Source organism: Aulonocara sp. 'chitande type north' Nkhata Bay, linkage group LG3, assembly GCF_057382095.1.
Source record: "Aulonocara sp. 'chitande type north' Nkhata Bay isolate Kocher_YH1m ecotype deep benthic linkage group LG3, A_spYH_male_GT1.1, whole genome shotgun sequence".
Classification (NCBI taxonomy): domain Eukaryota; kingdom Metazoa; phylum Chordata; class Actinopteri; order Cichliformes; family Cichlidae; genus Aulonocara; species Aulonocara sp. 'chitande type north' Nkhata Bay.
The window spans coordinates 41,707,970-41,726,889 of record NC_141346.1 but is presented as its reverse complement, the minus strand read 5'-3'; the positions used below and the strand labels follow the sequence as shown (position 1 = coordinate 41,726,889).

The 18,920-nt window shown below is 44.2% G+C and overlaps 1 protein-coding gene across 2 annotated transcripts in view; it reads left to right on the top strand.

The window, feature by feature from the left end:
* The window catches only part of arap2 (ArfGAP with RhoGAP domain, ankyrin repeat and PH domain 2), a 169,763-nt gene that overhangs the window by 31,746 nt on the left and 119,097 nt on the right, over positions 1-18,920 (top strand). For both annotated transcript variants that reach the window (XM_086281238.1, XM_086281236.1), the window contains exon 9: positions 11,211-11,404. In XM_086281238.1, the coding sequence (XP_086137364.1) occupies positions 11,211-11,404 (194 nt within the window). The remainder of the gene's footprint in view (positions 1-11,210; positions 11,405-18,920) is intronic.

Genomic DNA, 18,920 nt, shown 5'->3' with positions numbered 1-18,920 from the left:
CACTCTGAGGACCAAGGGTGTACGACAACCCCTCCCCTCTCTGTTGATTCAGCGGATCATCATATCGATGACTGCCAGCCTTTTTTCTTTTCTTTTGTTTGGTCCGTTTATGAGTCGCGGGTCCTCGATGGCATCATTTATCACGCTGTCTGATCGTCATACGTCACACTCAGTCGTCTTGACAAGAGCTGGGAAGGGGAGAGGGCTGTCTGATTTGGAGGTGGCCTCTGACCGCTTGGGAACAGTCGGATGGCTCTCGCGAAGGTGGCTCCTGCCATCAAGAGACGAGTCCGTGAGGAGAAATGAGAGAGAGGGAGAAAGGAGGATAAAACTTGGCCTCATCACCTCATGCATCTTTAAACAGGCCCACTCGCCTTGTGGCGGAGAGTCATCAATCTTTGGGGAAACACATGAAAAAGAAGGAGACACGAGCAGACAGAGGGAAAGAGAAGGAGTTGGTTAGTGAAGTGGAGTTAAGGAGCTGCTGGGCTGATACAGGTGGGGGGCGAGAGCGGGGAGAAAATGATGGAGTGATGGTCGGAGGAGTGTGCGAGAGTGGTTAAAGGCATCCAAAAGGCATAGAAGAAGAGGGAGGAAGAGCAACAAGGGGAAGAAAGGGATTAGGCGAGGAAGTGGCAGGAGTGGATAGTGCAAGAAGCAGACATGCAATCTCGATATTTTTAAAAAATAAAAGGAACAGAGAAGTAAAGGCGGAGACGGCAGGGAGCGATGAAAAGGGCAGAGTGAAGATGGAGAGAGGGAAAAGGAGGAGTGAGAAGTGAGTGAATAATTGAAGGCCACCGGAGAGAGTGTGCACACAGCTGTCGGCTGATTCCCCACTTGGTCCGCAGGTGGCCCCTTCCCTTAGGTACTGTCAGCTTGAGAGAGGAAAGATGGAAGGAGGAAGGAAGGCAGGCAGGGGGAGAAAAAAGGAGGGAGGGAAGAAGTGATGCACAGAGCGGTGGCAGCGGTGGGGGAGAAGAAAGTGCGGCAGGAAGAGATGCGGCGAGGAATGATGGAAAACAGACAGGACAGAAAGGGGGAATGTTGGAGATGTGCGGAGGGGTTGCAGACAAATGCGCTACAAGACAGGAGATGAGATTTATTGTGTTTAAAAAAAAAAAAAAGGTTGATGATTTGTATTCTGATGCTTTGGCAATTGCCTTTCCACAAGCCTGCTCGTAACACATGTTGGTTCTGCTCGAGATGACAGGAAAGACGTTTAGAGAGGTGTAGAGAATGAGTAAGGAAGAGCAGAGGAGTGGTTGGGAGCAGCCCAGAGACAAAATGATGGCAGAATTATAAACTCAGAAGGACCTGCAGTGAGACTTAAGCTTTGTACATGTTTGTACATGTTTCACTTCACATTATTTCATACTTCACTGCTACAGTGGTTGGGTTTTGGAGTGCTTTTTCCTCTTAGCTAAATCAGGTGAATGCTAGTCCAGCGTACACTCTCTTTAGCTGGACGTCTTTCCTTTATTGAAAGCCAGAAGGCCCGCCTATAAACCGTATGGGATCTTCGCAGAGACACAGATGCCTTTGTGTTAACCCATGAATATTATAAGGCTAATAGTTTTGTCACAGAATAAAATAAAAGAATAGACTTCTTAGAAGATCTGTTGTCGCAGTAAACCACATAGCAAGCCGTTCCGTTTGTGAAATAACTGCCTTAAAAATGTTTTCAAAGTTATAAAGGGCACAGTTACTGCAGGGACTTTGAGTTAAGGCACTCAAGTTATCTGATGTAACACCTAGCAGAGATGTCACCTCAAAGTGATAAGTTTAAGCCTCGCTACATTTTGAGATGTATGAAAATTCACCCCCGTACAGCTATAAAAGTCCATGCATAAAATTAGCTACAGATCACAGAGTGTAAAATACATAAACACATTACCGGTAGTCTGTAACTTGGGCCTTCTGACATGAAAGTGTGTGGGGGCTGACAGTCTGTCAGATCTTGATTGTATGTGCTGTATACGTTTTAAAAAACATTGTTTCAGTCTTTGTGGTCATAAAGGACACTGTCAACAACAATACTCAGGTGGGCTGTGGTGTTTAAGTGATGCTTAGTTGGTATAATGGGGCCCAAAGTGTGCCAAGAAAATGCCTTCTACACCATTACACCAACAGCAGCTTGACATTTTGATACTTAACCGACATTCTGAGTGTTGCAGCAAAAGTTAAGAGTCATCAGCGCGATTTTGGGGAACCTGTGGGATTTTAGCCTCAGCTTCTTGTTTTTAGCTGACAAGAGTGGTACCCAGTTCAGAGATGCTCTTCTGCATACCTCAGCTGTAGTTTGAAGCAGTCTGATCGTTCTCCTCTGACCTCTGACATTCAATTCAATTCAGTTTTATTTATATAACGCCAAGTCACAACAATAGTTGCCTCAAGACACTTTATATTGTAAGGTAAGATAAGATAAGATAAGATAAGATAAGATAAGATAAGATAACCTTTATTAGTCCCACACGTGGGAAATTTGTTTTGTCACAGCAGGAAGTGGACAGTGCAAAAGTTATGACGCAAAAATTAGAATACAATAAGAATAAATACAGTACACAGCTGTACAGAATAGAATAAAATAATATACTATATACAGTAGAATAAAATAGAATAAAAATATACAATAAGATAAAAATAGAATACGAATGCTATATACAACTGAGTAAAAATACAACGATGCCAGAAAGGATTATTGCACTTAGTGTTATTGCACATGTGTGGATGTGTGTGTTTGTTCAGTTAAAGTCTTTGTTGTGGAGTCTGACAGCAGTGGGGAGGAAAGACCTGCGAAATCTCTCCGTCCCACACCGTGGGTGCCGCAGTCTCCCACTGAAGGAGCTGCTCAGTGCTGTCACAGTCTGCTGCATGGGGTGGGAGACGTTGTCCAACAGGGATGACAGCTTAGCCGCCGTTCTCCTGTCACTCACCACCTCCACTGGGTCCAGAGGGCATCCTAGAACAGAGCTGGCCCTTCGGATCACCCTGTTCAGTCTCTTCCTGTCCCCAGCAGAGATGCTGCCGCCCCAGCAGACCACGCCATAAAAGATAGCAGAAGCCACAACAGAGTCATAGAAGGTCTTCAGGAGTGGGCCCTCCACCCCAAACGACCTGAGTCTCCGCAGCAGGTACAGCCTGCTCTGCCCTTTCCTGTAGAGGGCGTCTGAGTTATGAGTCCAGTCCAGTCTGTTGTTCAGATGAACACCAAGGTACCTGTAGCTGTCCACAGCCTCAATGTCCATACCCTGGATGTTCAGTGGTTGCAGTGGAGAATGCTTGTGCCTGCGGAAGTCTACCACCAGCTCCTTGGTTTTACTGGCGTTGATCTGGAGGTAGTTCAGCTGGCACCAGTCCACAAAGTCTTGGGTCAGACCTCTGTACTCCTTGTCGTCCCCATCAGTGATGAGGCCGACTATTGCAGAGTCATCAGAGAACTTCTGCAGGAAGCACTGGGTGGAATTGTGGGAGAAGTCTGCAGTGTAGATGGTGAAGAGGAACGGAGCCAGAACCGTTCCCTGTGGGGCCCCCGTACTGCAGACGACCCTGTCCGACACACAGCCCTGAGTCCTCACATACTGTGGTCGGTCGGTGAGGTAGTCCAAAATCCAGGTAGTGAGGTGATGGTCCACTCCAGAGTTCTCCAGCTTGTCCTTCAGAACCGAGGGAAGAATGGTGTTGAAGGCACTGGAGAAATCAAAGAACATGATTCTCACAGTGCTTCCAGCGGTCTCCAGGTGAGCGAGGGAACGATGTAGGAGGTGAATGACGGCATCATCCGCTCCAATGCCAGGCTGGTAGGCAAACTGAAGTGGGTCCAGTGATGAGCTTGTTAGGCGCCGAAGCTGAGCCAGGACCAACCGCTCCAGGGTCTTCATCAGGTGGGATGTCAGAGCCACCGGCCTGTAGCTGTTGAGGTCCTTGGGGCGTGAAGTCTTTGGCACTGGTACAACACAGGAGGTTTTCCAGAGCTGTGGGACTCTTCCCAACCTCAGGCTCAGGTTGAAGAGGTGCTCCATCACCCCACACAGTTGGTCCGCGCAGGACCTGACGACCCTCGAGCTGATGCCATCTGGACCCGCTGCCTTCTTGCCATTAATCCTCCTCAGTTCCCTCCTAACCTGGGTAGGTAGACCCCCTATGAGGAAGCACTTTGGCAACAGTGGGGAGGAAAAACTCCCTTTTAACAGGAAGAAACCTCCGGCAGAACCAGGCTCAGGGAGGGGCGGGGCCATCTGCGGACCGGTTGGGGTGAGAGAAGGAAGACAGGATAAAGACATGCTGTGGAAGAGAGCCAGAGATTAATAACATCAGCAAGACATTTTCATGGATAGAACTGCTGTCCACTGGAAGTTTTCTCTTGTCCAGACTAATCTCTGTGAACTCTAGAGATGGCTGTGTGGGGAAAATCCCAGCAGATCATTGCTTTCTGAAATACTCGGACCGAACAACCACTCCACATTCAAAGTCACTTAAATCAGTTTGAACTGAATGTCACATAATTCAGAATGTACAAAATCCACAGTTTGGATACGTTTGCCAGAAATTTGATTCTGATGAACATAAACAGTTTTTACTGAGGATGAATGTGAGTGTAAGACGTAATTTGTGGCAAATGTGTAGATTAAACACTAAATAATAATAGAAATGTTTCGTTCAGTGTTGGTGAGTTTGGGCACTGAGATGATTAAAAGGAGAGAAACAGAAAATGGCCACAGTCCCTCAGCTTTGTGTATCTTTTATTATTTGTTTTCCTCCCCTTTTGTTTTGTATCCCTGCTGATGGAGACCGCGTGGGCGGCTTCTAAGATCTCTGTTGAGCGCTGAGTGGACCTAGCTCTCATCTCATCCACTTTCGCTGAGGATTATCTGCCCCTCCCCTCGTCTCTCTCCATGAAAAGTCGAATATTCTTTCAAATAGATGGCCTTGCATATATCCCTTAATAAGCACTAGTTTTGGCCGCTGGATTTTTAGTGGCTGGCAGTTGTTCTGTGCATGCAGAGGTGATGCCGTGTTTGTGCACTGAGCAAAAAATCATTGCGAGGTTCTTGTGCGAGGCAAATATTAACATACACAAATCCTAACGTGCAAGGCGTACAGGCACGCCACCGTTACTTTCACCTTCCTCCTCTGCTACCATCCCTCCTGCGCTCAGATTGACAGCTTGGGCGAGGAGGCCAGCGGAAAGTGGAGGGAAGGAGGAAGGAGCCCCCCCCCCCCCCATCTGAATAAATGAACAGGCAAATAAGTGAGAGCAGGACAGGTAATGGAAGTCAGAAAGCAAGATGGGAAGGGAACCATAAAGCCAAGTGATGTAAAGGGCGGTCAATAATTGAGCAGGCCTTTTATTATTGATACCAGCTCCTTGTGAATTCATAAGAGTCTGAGGGTGGGGCTGAGCTGGGATTGGTACCGGGCAGCAGATACAGTATTTTGGTGCTCGAGTGGGGGGCGGTTAAGGTTGTCGACGATGAGGACGCCCAGAGACCTGAGAGGGTATGTTTGCATGCAAATTCAAGGAGAGACACGTCCACAAAGGCTGCAGGAGGGTCAGAAGGTCACAGTCGAGAAGATGATTAAGGTCAATTTATGACGGTGACAGGTTGACGGTGACCAAAAAAATGATTGACGGGTCCCTTCCTGTGTGTGTGGAGGACACGCCGATAGGTCACTCTGGGGGGTGACGCAGCTCAAGTTCAAATTTGAGTCTGTCAAAGCAGAAAGGAGAAAAATGGAGGTGTAGTCTGCCTTAAAAAAAAAAAGACCTTGAAGAATCACCTTGTTGTTTTTATAAATACGAACTAATTTCTGCGATCATTAAAATTCTGGATATATTAAATTAATTTGCACCCACGTAATAAATCTGTAACGACTGTGTTTTGAATATTTTGGGGTTATTAGGTCATTAGGCCTGTTTTTATGCTTTTAAATTGGTTCTTTAGTTTATTTATGCTAAAAATAAGCAAGACAAATTGCAATTGATGCACTGTTTGGGCCTTGGTGGCTAATTTTCTTTTGTACACGCTGACGTCTTGGGGCGTGGGTGGGTGAGGGTGGGCAAGCTGTAGTTTTAGCGGCTTTCATGTAATGTTGTGTTGATGGTTGCCTTTAGGAACTTTGTTAAAATTATATACTATATGTTAAGGATGTCTCCTTTGAGTGAATTAGATTTTTACTCAGAAACCGGCACTGCTGACATAAATGCAGGCAGTCTTCTTTTCTGCCATCCTGCCACCTGGAGATGACTGGAATAGCAAGACGCCGTGAACAGGAGCGCGCACTGTGTCATGTGAGCATGGGCGTGAGTGTAAAACGGTCCGTTTTAAAATTTCCGGAGCAAGGCGATGCTCCACAATGATTTATCTGGTGACAAGAGAGGGTACCAAAAACATTTTGCTCTGACGATTAAGATGAACTTGGAGCTCGTTTGAACAAATTAGATTGAACAGAAAAAGGAAGTATGTGGGCTTTGTGGTTCGCTGACCAGCTTCCGTGTTTTGAAGAATATTTTTAGTGTCAGTCTTTCCATCACATACGCCTCACTCTATGGTGTGTGTCAGTGGTTACCGACCTTTTTCATCTGACATACACCCACAGCCCTGTCAGATGGATTCAAGAACCCCTTCATCTTCACTGTGCCTCATGTTCAAAAGTGTACAGTTGAACTCTTTCTTTAAACTGGACTACTTTCACTGTACCATTTATCAGTCATGGTTGGCAAAAATGTCTCAAGAATGCATCTGCTATCAGTTACTACTCCATTTACCAACTGTCAATAGTGACCCAAGTAAACTATAGATGAGCCGAACACTGTTTTAGCCAACAAACTTCCTGCTTGCCCATACTTTTAGCAAAAGGTTTACAGTGGTCCCTCGCCATAACGCGGTTCAACTTTCGTGGCCTCGCTGTTTCGCTGATTTTTTTGTGCACTTTTCCATGTTTTTTTTGGGTTTTTTTTGTTTTTTTTACAGCGCATAGTGTTCTACATCCTAATTGGCTGTAGACCATTGTCAATCAATCTCGTGCCGTGTCTCCTGTACAGTGCAGAGTGCGTTCAGCTTGTCAAATTTACATAAATCTTCGATCTCTAGCAGTGTGACTCTGAAGTGCTGCACTGTGTGTTTGTAAGTTTTCTCCCCAACAAACAACAATGTCCACGAAACGTTTTGCACCCTCAAAGGCAACCGCAGGTGTGTCTGGTTTCATTCTATATAAGACTTATTTTTCTAGAAGGCTTGAACTTTGAGAGCGTTTAAACAAGAGAGAAAAGTGTGAACATGTTCATGCCTGTCGCGGGTTATTTTTGGAACGCAATTCCTGCGATAAACGAGGGACCACTGTATCTCACTTTTTGTCCTTTGTGTGTAAATCTCAAGTTATCAGTGCCTTCCTTTTTGTATCAATCTTTTGTATCACTTTTACTTAACTGTTCTTTTGTATCTTGTAGAGCCTGTCCTTTTCAACACCGATATCAAAAATCTGATATCGGTGTTAAACTCTGATATCGATCTTTTGATATAAAAATCAAAAGATCTGTTTTTTTGGGGTGGGGGGGATTTCTCTGTATATTTTTTGTGTGTTTATGTACTCGTTTACATCAATCGATTGTTGTGTGTTTCTAACTGAGAAGTTGCAGAGTATCCTCCAGTGTGCAGTTTTGAAACTAAATAGCTACTATTGGCCGATACGATACATCAGGTAATAAATGTGTCAGGCTCTATTAACATGGTTGCAAATCACTTTTTTTGGTTGTTGTATGTACTATTTGTGAAAATCCAGTATCTCTAAATGTTAAATCAATCAATCAATCAATCAATCAATCAATCAATCAATCAATCAAAAAAAAAAAACGATGTTTCAAGTCCAACTTGAGTTATACCATCCAGGTTGTTGTGATAGTGTCCTTCAGCTCATCTATGTTTTTGGTTCTGGTGTTTCTTATGTTCTGCTTGACAGTACCTCACAGCTTTTCTGTGAGGTACTGTCAAGTACCAACCTGAACCTGAACCTGATATAACCTCTGTAAGGTTAGGGTCATGTGACTTGGCTGGCCATTTGAGCACAAGCTCTCTGGGCAGGTGCCAAGTCCTGCTGGAAAAGGAAATCAGGATCTCCATAAAGTTCTTCAGCAGATGAAAGCATGGCTGGCTCTAAAACCTCCTGGTATACGCTTGCTGCGCTGACTGACACAGTTGACCAAATGCCACCAACACCAGCAGATGACACAGCACCTCACTTGTAACAGTTACAGTCGTTTTCCTGAAGATTTCCCTCATGGAGGCTCTTGATGCACTGACTCCAGCCTTAGTCCACTCGGCATAAATCTCTTCCGAGTTCTCGAATCAACTTTATTCGGCGGTCCTCTCGAGGCTATAGTCATCCCTGCTGCTTTTGCAGCTTTTCTCACCCCATGTTTCGCTTCAAGTTAACTTGTAATTACTATGGTTCAGTACAGCTCTCTGTGAACAGCCAGCCTCTTCAGCAGTGACCCCCCCATAGCTTACCCTTGGTGTGAAGGGTGTTGATACGTGTCATTTGGACAAATGCTGTCCAAATCAGCAGTCTTTTCTGTGATTATGATTGGTTGCGAGTGCTGAATTAGACTGAGACATTCACAATATTTAATTTACTCAAACTCTAATAATTTGAGATACAGGATTTCTGATTTTCATACGTTTTTAGGCCTAAATCATCAAAAATAAACAATAAAAAGGCTTGAAATATTACACTTTATGTATGGGATATATGGCAGCTTATGTTTTTTGAATTATTTTTAAAAAATTGTATGTTTAGATGAATTTTAGTCATCCAAACAGTGAGATGTCAGTGAGCCTCCTCTCCTTCACTGGTTCAGCACACGCTGTTCTTCTTTGGATTTCTGTTCACTTTGACATTCTTCGAGGGAGACACTGAGTCCCCGCTAGCTCCAGGCTATTCTACTTTTTAAAAAACGAGATGTGGCAAAAAAGGGAAAAAGATGAATTTTCCCATCAAGGAAATCAATAAAATTCGTTCATTGGCATGCTACAGCAGTTTGTTAACCTCTTTCAAGCATTTTCATTAGTCTGCATTTCCAGTTGCAATAACTTTCATATCACGATTCGTGCAGTTTCCTTCCTGTTCTTAGCAAAGAAATGTAACGGATGAAAAAAAGCAAGCCGAGAGGATGTTACACCAAGCGAAGGTGTTTCTTCATCCTGAACATTTGAGCAAAGCACATTAAACCCATGCGTGAGGTATCCAAAAATACATTTCCTGAAAGGGGCGGTGTGATGCCCCCTTTGTGACCACACACAAATGTTTGTGGTTATTCTGAGAGCATCATTTAATCATATTATATTCCGATAAACTGTCATGCTGTCAGTGCTGCTTTTTGCTTTTTTGCTTTTCGTATGATGAGTTGATGCTTTGCACATTTTCACTTGGAGGATATTTATATTTCAAAAACATACAGTAACTTATAAATTCTTTTTTAGAGGACAGCATTGCTGCTTGCATAGTGTTCATATCAGCTTATAGAGTTTTTTAAATGCATTTCTTATTCCAGCTTGTGTAGAACAGCTACCGCTGTGGGTTCTGCTTTGGACCTGTGATGCGAGTCTTTGTGTGTGTTTACAGTCCTTTGGTATTTCTTGTGTTTCCACTTTGCGGGCTTTGATAGCACCGTGTCTTGGGCGGTGGAGGGATGGGCTTTACAGCGTGTGCTTCATGTCTGCTTTTATGTTTGCTTGAAAAGTTGCAGAGGAAGATTTCTGAGAGGCCTTTCGAATACATCTTTTGAATGTAAACCCTGTGCGGAACATGATGGAGCACACTACGTTTGAGCCATTTATCTGCACAGTAATCCAGGGGGATTTACAGTAAGTCCTGTCCCGCTCAAGGACACTGCTTGAAGACTCCAAACTGCGTTAGATGTGCCATTGATGGGACAATTGACTGTTTGCTAAACCCGTCTTTCCAGCAGCAATTGTCTAATGATAGCTACCCGAAGAGTCTAAGGCCTGTAAAGCTTTAGATTCCTTTGTTTGCGTTGTGCTGCGAGACAATCTGCAATGTCTTCTTTTGTGGTTTTATCAAATCCCCAAACAGCAAGAAATATAAGAAATTGACTGATTAATGTGTTTATCTGCTGCTATAGGACTCCTATATCCTGCAATCCTGTGAAAAAGTGCGCCCCACTTTTAGTAGCAATGACATGAATTTACTGGAAATACTAGTTTTCTGCATGACTTTATCACTGTCTCACTTGCTTGTGGAGGACTTTTGGCCCGTTTGCTTGTGTTCATTTATGTTTGGCATTTGTTCATCCAGAGCTCTCCTCAACAAAGTCGTTCATCATCTTAACGTAGCAGTAGCTGCTGTTCATTAAAAGTGGTCAGCATGTGGAAGTAACAACCTCTTAAGTCTCTCTTTGATGCAATGACATGGCAGCTTTTTTTGTTTTTTTGAAGATATTAATAACTTAAAGTGGTTATCACATTTCATGAAACGGAGCGTTTGAAACGCCTGAGCGGCAGTAGATAAGGATTTGGACATCGACGAACAATTTGAACCCCAAAATAAGAATTTCAGAAGAAGCGATACTCTTAAAGCCAAGATAAGCTGCTCTGTGAAATATAGTCACTCCTCTTTGTGACTTTCTTTGTTTTCTTCCAAACTTGAGACAAATTAGAGTATTCAGAGAAGTGTGGCTGCTTCTCGTTAAAACCTGTACCTTTTTTTCTTCTCTTTTTATCGTATATTTTAATTAGGTGTTGTCTTGACTGAAATTATCCCCGCCACATTTTGCTTGAGGCTTGCAAATCTCTGAGAAGCAGCCATCTGTATCTCCACTGCTAGCACTTTTCAGCTTTGCAGGATAGTGGGTTTTTTTTCTCCTTCCAGCGGCTGAGTTAATTTTCACCAATTGTAGCTCATCCTGTGTTTCAATTACTTTTCCTTTCAGGCTGGAGTTTTCTGTATCAGTATGCAGCGGAGGTTTAGGAGCCAATGTAGCTCACAGAACAAATGCAAAAATGATGAGTTAACACTATGATTCAAAGACTTTAGGATGCCCTGATCTCTTTTTGTCTGGTTCTCTCCCTGGCTTTTCTTGATTTCCTTCCCTCTTGTATTCACTCCTTTACACGCTCACACTTGTATCCACATGCACCATCTGCCTCCCTTTTTCTCTCGTATCTGTCTCTCACTCATGCACGTGTCCACAGGGGAGCGCCAGGAGTGGATGGAAACTCTTCAGACGGCCACGCGCCCCCCCGCCTGTGGCTCCCAGAAGCGCTCCGGCACCCTCCCTCACGCCTCCTCCACAAACAAGCGAGGCTTGCTGGAGCTCCGCGGTTACAAAGGCAGAGTGCTGGTGTCCCTGGCGGGGAGTAAAGTCAGGCTCTGCAAAACAGAACAGGTACTTCCAACACCGTCGGGACTTCCTCTCTACAGAATGACAGCTTCCTGTTTTTTGGGTTTTTTGTTTTTAAAAGGGGAAGATGAGAGCCTATCTGAAGCAGTGGTGGCAGATGTGGAAATGCTCTTGAATGTGTAATGTGCATAAAGTAAATATATTTGCTTGAAATTGCTTTAGGGTACACTGAGATGCATTGGGCTCTCTGGAAAGACTGCTTATAGCCACGTTGACCCAAAGCTCGATCACAGCCACAACGGGCTGAAGAAGAAATGATACAAGACGAAGAATGTAGGGAAGTTAAAGTTGACGTGTTGTGCATGTAGCTGAAAATTGAAAATAGAAGCAGATGCTGAAATGTCTTAAGCCTGTGTTCTTTTAAATGTCCAGCAGAGGGCAATAATTCTGTTTACATGGTTGTATGAAAGTATGTTGGAAAACATCTCAAATACTCACTTGAGTAGTTGATACATTTGAGTTCAAGCAATAGTTATGAGTCTTTTTGAATGCACCATGACATTTAGGTTGTGAATTGTGGCTTTCATGTAAGTGTTTTTGGTTTCTCAGTCAGCTCCACCCTCTGCTTGTAACATCAAGTTTTGAAACAGAATGATAGCTAAGGCGAAAATGTTTAGTTTGAGGCTTCGTAAAGCATCAGGCTTGTAGACTTAGTGACCAGTCTGCAGTCTCCTCATCACCAGCAGTTTCAATGGGACAGAATTCACTCATTCATTAGCAGGAATCTGGCTGCATAGAGAAATAAGGTGCCACACTGAAAACCTCACTATGAATACGCTTTGGTTGCTAGTAGGTTACCGCAGTTACCTGTAGTTAGCATGAAAAATGCCGACTTGTCTGCAAACGCGTGCAAACGAGTGGTAGTGAAACTGTGAAAGTGTGATGCATACTGGACGTTCGCCTTCAAAGTAGAAGTTGCGCGTGTTGAAATGTTGTGGTTGCAACAATAAGGCACAACCTTGACTTTAAAGGCCAACATTCTGTTTGTCATGCCTCACTTTCAAGTTTCACTGCAGCTCGGAGAGAGCGCTTAAAGACAAGATGGTGTCTTCCATACAAACTATGAGTTACCACGGCAACCTGCTAGCAACCAAGGCAAAGCACGCTTTATGCAGCTGAAGTGCTCTGTTCCCACATGTCATCAATCCATGTGGGAACAGAGCCTTGTTTAACCCATTGGTAAAGATGGCTAAGTCCATCTTTTATATACAGTCTATGTAATATTTACTATGTAAAATATGGCCTCTTTAGGCAAATCTACTTCAGTGGTAGAGCAGGGCGATATGGCCAAAAATATTTATCACGATATATATTTGAAAATTTGCGATAACGATATAACTGACGATATAATTGATGCGAGACAAAATACAACTCCACAACATTACTAGCGCAAAAAGACAACCTTCCATTTATTTTCACTTAAACAAGAAGCTAGTTTTTATGTACATTAAAGCTTTATAAAAATGTAACAGTGCAAATGCAAATTCCTTGCTGAAAGTTTAACCAAAAGGCATTTCCAGTAGAAATGGGCTGACATATCCTGAGCATAACCATGTATAATATCCACTGAAGTTAAAAAGAGGTGCTTTGCAACATTAAACTGCAGTGCGCAGTACGTATTTTTTGGACCATAAGGTGCACGGGATTATAAGGCACATTAAGCGAAACAAAGCAGTCAGATAAATCAAACTTTATTAAACTCATTCTTCTTGCTTCCTCCACTTCTGTACCATTGATTCATTAATGTTGAATTCTCTGGCAGCTGTTCTATTCCCATGTTGTTGCAGTATATTAATGACTAACCTTGTATTGTGGATGGATTATCTCAGTTGTTCTCCTGACTGAAGTTTGGTCCGTTTACAGCATCCTGCCATGCGATTGCATTTGTCTCTAACTATCAGGAATGTTAACTTTTATAAGTGAAAAAGTGTTAGTGTTCGTCCTCCAGCTTCACTGTTTATGTTATGCTAACATAGCTGTGTCGCTAGCGATCACGTAGCACATCATTATATACCAGCTAGCCCAACTTCAGTAACCCTGCAAACGTCACTGCTGTTTAGTTTCCTGTCTTCATTTATGTTGGAAGTGATAGCAGAGCTGTACGTTTGAATTTTTTTCAGAAATCTCTCAGTCAGAACATGCTATATCATGCTTAGTTAACTAGCGAAACTAGTGAGCTAACTTCCGCTAGCTTCCTGCTAACTTCTAACTCCGTTAAATGTTATAACTTTTGTTTTCATGGATGCCTGGAAGTTAAACTTTATAGTTACACCTGGTAAAGCAGCAATGCTGATCGTTTTATTAAAGATGAAAGAATTTAGACAGTTTTTAACTCTCAGTGATGCTGCAGTGTTGTTTGACCTGAAGAATACGGAGTTTAGGACCCAGATTACTCTCAGATTTAAGAGCATCTTAGTCCGACAAATACGACAATAACGATGGCCGCTTGCATGTTCTGCCAAAAAACGTGCTTTGTTGTGTATCTGACGGACAAGCACCAAACCAGTTCCACATCACTGAAGTTGCACCATTTTTACAAACCAATTCTGGTTCATTTGTTTCACTCAACAATCGGCCATGTGCGTATGAAAACAAAGGCACTGCGCATGCGCGTTTTACTCATATTCTATCGCGATATTTCATTTTCCTATCGTTGCCTAACATTATACCGGTATTACCGTGAACGGTATAATATGGCCCAGCCCTATTCAGTGGTGCTCTTTAAATCCAGGTTAAAAACTCGCTCAGTGGGTAACTTTATTTATTGTATTTATTGTTCTCATTGTACTTTTTATATTTCTGCTGCACAACACTTTGGTTGGCCATGTGTTGTTTTTAAAGTGTTACATAAATAAATTCTGTTAAATAATTAGCAGAAGGAAAAATCTAGTGTTTGTATGTTATCTTTAACATCCACATAGTGCCTCAGTGGATGTTAGTGATTGCTTTAAATTTGCAGGTTTATTGAGTGTGGGGACCTTTGAGGCGATAACTAAACACTCATTCAGATATTTTAATTGGCATTCATATGATTAGTATGTTATTGAGTGCATGTGTCGGGGTTTGTTTGTCTAAGTCTAATTAAAATTCTCACATAACAGGCACGCGTGGCAGGTTCACGGCATTTTGGAGGATAAGTACATCTACATATTTTTAGCCATACAGACAGATTGGAGCTAGCATGTGCACTATGATTCTTTCGATTGTTTTCTCTTCAAAGTATGTTCTGCTTATTGTTTTTGCTCATTAATTGTTTTGGATGACATTTTCGCATACAGCGTTTGGAAAACATTTGAAGAGTGAGACAAAGGCGGATTTATAAAGAAGGAAAGAGAGAGAGAGTTGCAGACAGACAAGTGTATCGCCCGCTGAAATTCTTACACTTCTGACCATCTGTCCATATGTCTGCTATTGATGGCTGTCAGCGTTCTGTTAATTTGCGGACGCGAGTCGAAGCCCACACTTGTCTCCGTGCAACTGCAGTTTCATCCGATTGAATGCAAGCTGTCAGGAGCAGACAGGTGTCACAGTGTTATTGTTTCAGTGTTATTAACATGCAAGGATTCTCCCAACTGCAGCACCTCATCCGATCGCATATTTATGCGAGTGTTTAATGCAGAACCGCAAGACGGGGAAGGAGGAGAGCTAAGCAGAGAATAAGAGAAGTTGGCGCTATTCAAAGGTGATACACTGAGATAAGTTTGTTATGGTCCAAACAGTGGCAGGACAAAAATACCTACCACTGTTTGTTCCAGTGGCGATGAGACTTGTACTGTTAGCATATTGTTGACGTGACCCCTTAAACTGTAGCAGTTTTCATCTGTTTACACTCATCATTACTGAATCTCAGATGCTGAGAGAATTAGCACCCAACCTGTTTGTTCTTTAATGAGTGAATACATTAGAAGCAGAGAGAGAGAGATGGCTTGTATGGAAGATTAAAATGTGCTTTTTTAATTAATGTATTTTCTAGAAAACACTTTTTAATGTTTTTACTTTTTGCGCATTTATGTTTTATTTTTAGCCTGTTTTACTCCCAGATAAAAATGCACTAATTGAAGACGTTGTGGTAGACCACTAGAGGGCTCCACTCACACCCAGTGTATAGGAAGTGTGTTCCTGTGTATTGTGGCGCGATATGCGCAGTTGATGTTGGAGACGAATAAAGAAGGAGTGAGAACTGAGAACTCTGTGTCGTTGATGCTTACCTCCACATTGGTGACCCCTGACTCGAGCATGCAACGAGCTGCAGATAACGTTATGGATGCATCAGCGGCTGCGGGACCTCCGCCTCCTGTTGCAGCTACGTTCGCTGTGGCGCTGAAACTGCCGGACTTTTGGCTCCATGACCCCCCGTCATGGTTTGTACACGTGGAGGCTCAGTTCTCCCTTCGCAGCATCTCGGCTGACGACACGAAGTATCACCATGTAGTGGCCTCGCTCGACCCGCTGGCCACCCGTCGCGCGATGGCGCTCCTCCGGGACCCACCCGCCCAAGGGAAATATGCCGCCCTCAAAGAGCTGCTTTTTCGGCGCTATGCCCTCTCCGACACTGGACGAGCCGAAAAGCACCTCAACCTGTCAGGCTTGGGTGGCGGTACCGCGCTCGAGCTCATGGAGAACATGCTATCGTTGATCGGGCCGGATGACGGTGGTTTCCTCTTCGCCCACCTCTTCCTCCGCCAACTACCGGCTGCCGTGAGAGCTGTCCTCGCAAACTCCCCACTTCTGCCTGCGAAGGATTATCGCTCCCTGGCTGAAGAAGCGGATTGCATTTTCCTGGCTAGCCGCACTTTCGACGTTCACGCCCTGGCTACGGACTCGCCGGCGGCACCTTCCACGCCTCCTTGCTGATGGCAGGGATTGCTACACGCCGGCACCGTGTACAGAGCATCTGTTTCTACCATCAGCGTTTTGACGACAGAGCGCGTTGCTGCCTGCCATGCCATTGCTCGAAAATCCACCGGCACACACAGGCACCCCTCGAACCTTTCCGTGTCCCGGGTAGGCGTTTCGATCACGTTCATGTGGACCTGGTTGGTCCCTTGCCGCAGTCACAGGGTTTCACGCACCTTTTGACTGTGGTGGACCGCACGACCAGGTGGCTGGAGGCGGTACCCCTGGCGTCCACAACAGCGGTGACGGTGGCCAGGGCATTTTTGTCAACGTGGGTTTCACGTTTCGGGCCTCCTACTGACATTACCTCAGAAAGGGGCCCCCAGTTTGTTTCTGAACTTCGGTCTGCTATGGCTGACGGCCTGGGAGTCAAGGTCCACCGCACCACAGCATACCACCCGCAAGCTAATGGGATGTGCGAAAGGTTTCACCGGTCACTTAAGGCCGCGCTCCAGGCTTCCTTAACAAGTGGCGAATGGGTCGACCGTCTTCCGTTGGTTTTGCTGGGATTGCGTAGCGCGGTTAAAGAAGACCTCGGGGTTTCCCCGGCTGAACTGGTCCTCGGCCAGCCTCTCCAGGTCCCCGGGGAATTCTTACCTGAGAGCCCTCCCCCATGTTTCGATACCTCTTTGTTGCCTTTTCGCCCCCCAAGGTCCTGTGCACCACTGCCTGCCTGACACTTTTGTTCCGAGTTCGTTGGACTCTGCTCGTTTCGTTTTCGTCAGGCACAATGCCCATAGGACTCCGCTGCGTCCGCCATACAGGGTTCTTAAACCAGGCAACAAACATTTCATTTTGGACTTTGGCGGTCGGCAGGAGGTTGTCTCTGTTGACAGACTTAAGCCTGCACATGTTATGCAGGAGGATCAGGTGGTCCCGGCCCAGGCCCCACGCCACGGCCGCCCACCTGCCACCGGGCTGATGGATTCTGTTTTTTCCCCCCAGGAGCGACCCAAAATCAACGGAGTCCGAGTCGTCTGCAGCTTTTTCTGACCGCCAGTGCCAGCCTCGCTCCCGGGCTGGGTTGTCCTCTGTCAATTCCCCACCCCCCCAGTTCAGCCGTTCCGGCCGTTTGCTTAAGCCCCGGGTCCTGGACTAGTTCTGCTGGGTGTTCGGGGGGGGGGGGCATGTGTGGTGGACCAGTAGAGGGCTCCACTCACACTCAGTGTATAGGAAGTGTGTTCTTGTGTATTGTGGCGCGATATGCGCAGTTGATGTTGGAGACGAATAAAGAAGGAGTGAGAACTGAGAGCTCTGTGTCGTTGATGCTTACCTCCACAACGTGACTAAAGCAGTCATAAAAGTACTTGTCTAAATACACCCAGAGGTTTCAGGCTGTACTTTTGTGATGTTTTGATGGAGTAACTATTTACAGTCAGAATACTCAAAATACAAAACTACAGCTAAAACTACAATTCAGATTCACCCTGAGGTGCCGGCTGGATCCCAGCGCACATATACAATGCTGAAGTAGTCTTTTAAAATGCTGCGGCTTTACCTCCAGCTTTCTGCATTACTTCATAATTGCTGAGTGATCAATTGAATTTTTTACAATCTGGTGCATTCTTGCTTTTTGCTGTTTTTAAATCACTACTCGATGCAAAGGGTGTAGTTGTTGGCAGTGTTGAAATCCTCTGGAGGGTTGATGAATGGATATAGTAGCAGCATTTCTGGTGAACATTTGAAATCTTCAAATGAGAACTACTGATTCAGTATTACATTTGAGAGACGGATTTTAAAAAGGAATGGTCAGTCAAGATATCTTTATTTTTGGTCCCTTTGAGTGGAGCTCTGAAAACTCCATAGTATCTTTTATTAAGCAAACCTGCCTGGTACATTCTGGTGTCTTGCAAACTTTTTGATCCCAGTTTGTAACACAGACTTTCCTTTAAAAAAATTTGTAGACTCCAATCTCAAGCAGAGATACAGTATCTGCTTGAGGAATTATTTAAGCCTTATACATACTGATGGACATTATGGACAATGCCAGACATCCTCTGCACACGGCCATTAACAACCAGAAGAGTCTGTTCAGTGACAGGTTGCTTCTCCCAAAGACAAGAACTAACAGACTTAAAAACTCCTTTGTCCCACACGCCATCAGACTGTTTAACTCCTCCCTGGAGGGGAGAGGGAGGGGAAACAGGAGGACAAAGGAGGGGGGAACAACTAAGCTGTAGTGCCTCTTCACCTCACTGTGCAATACCTTTTGTGCAATACTTTTGTAAATAGTCAACGGTGCAATAGACTCAATACTTGAAATGTGCAATTCACTTGTATTTTTATTTTTATTCCTATTTATTCTATTTATCCCCTTCGTATATTTTATTTATATTGTCTCTGTATTTATATATGTGTGTGTGTGTGTGTGTGTGTGTGTGTGTGTGTGTGTGTGTGTGTGTGTGTATATATATATATATATATATATATATATATATATATATATATATAATATTCTGTAACTCTGTAACTTCTGTCGGTGCTGTGCTTTTTTGGAAATCGAATTTCCCAGAGGAACCCACCCGAGGGATTAATAAAGATCTATCTATCTATCTATCTATCTATCTATCTATCTATCTATCTATCTATCTATCTATCTATCTAT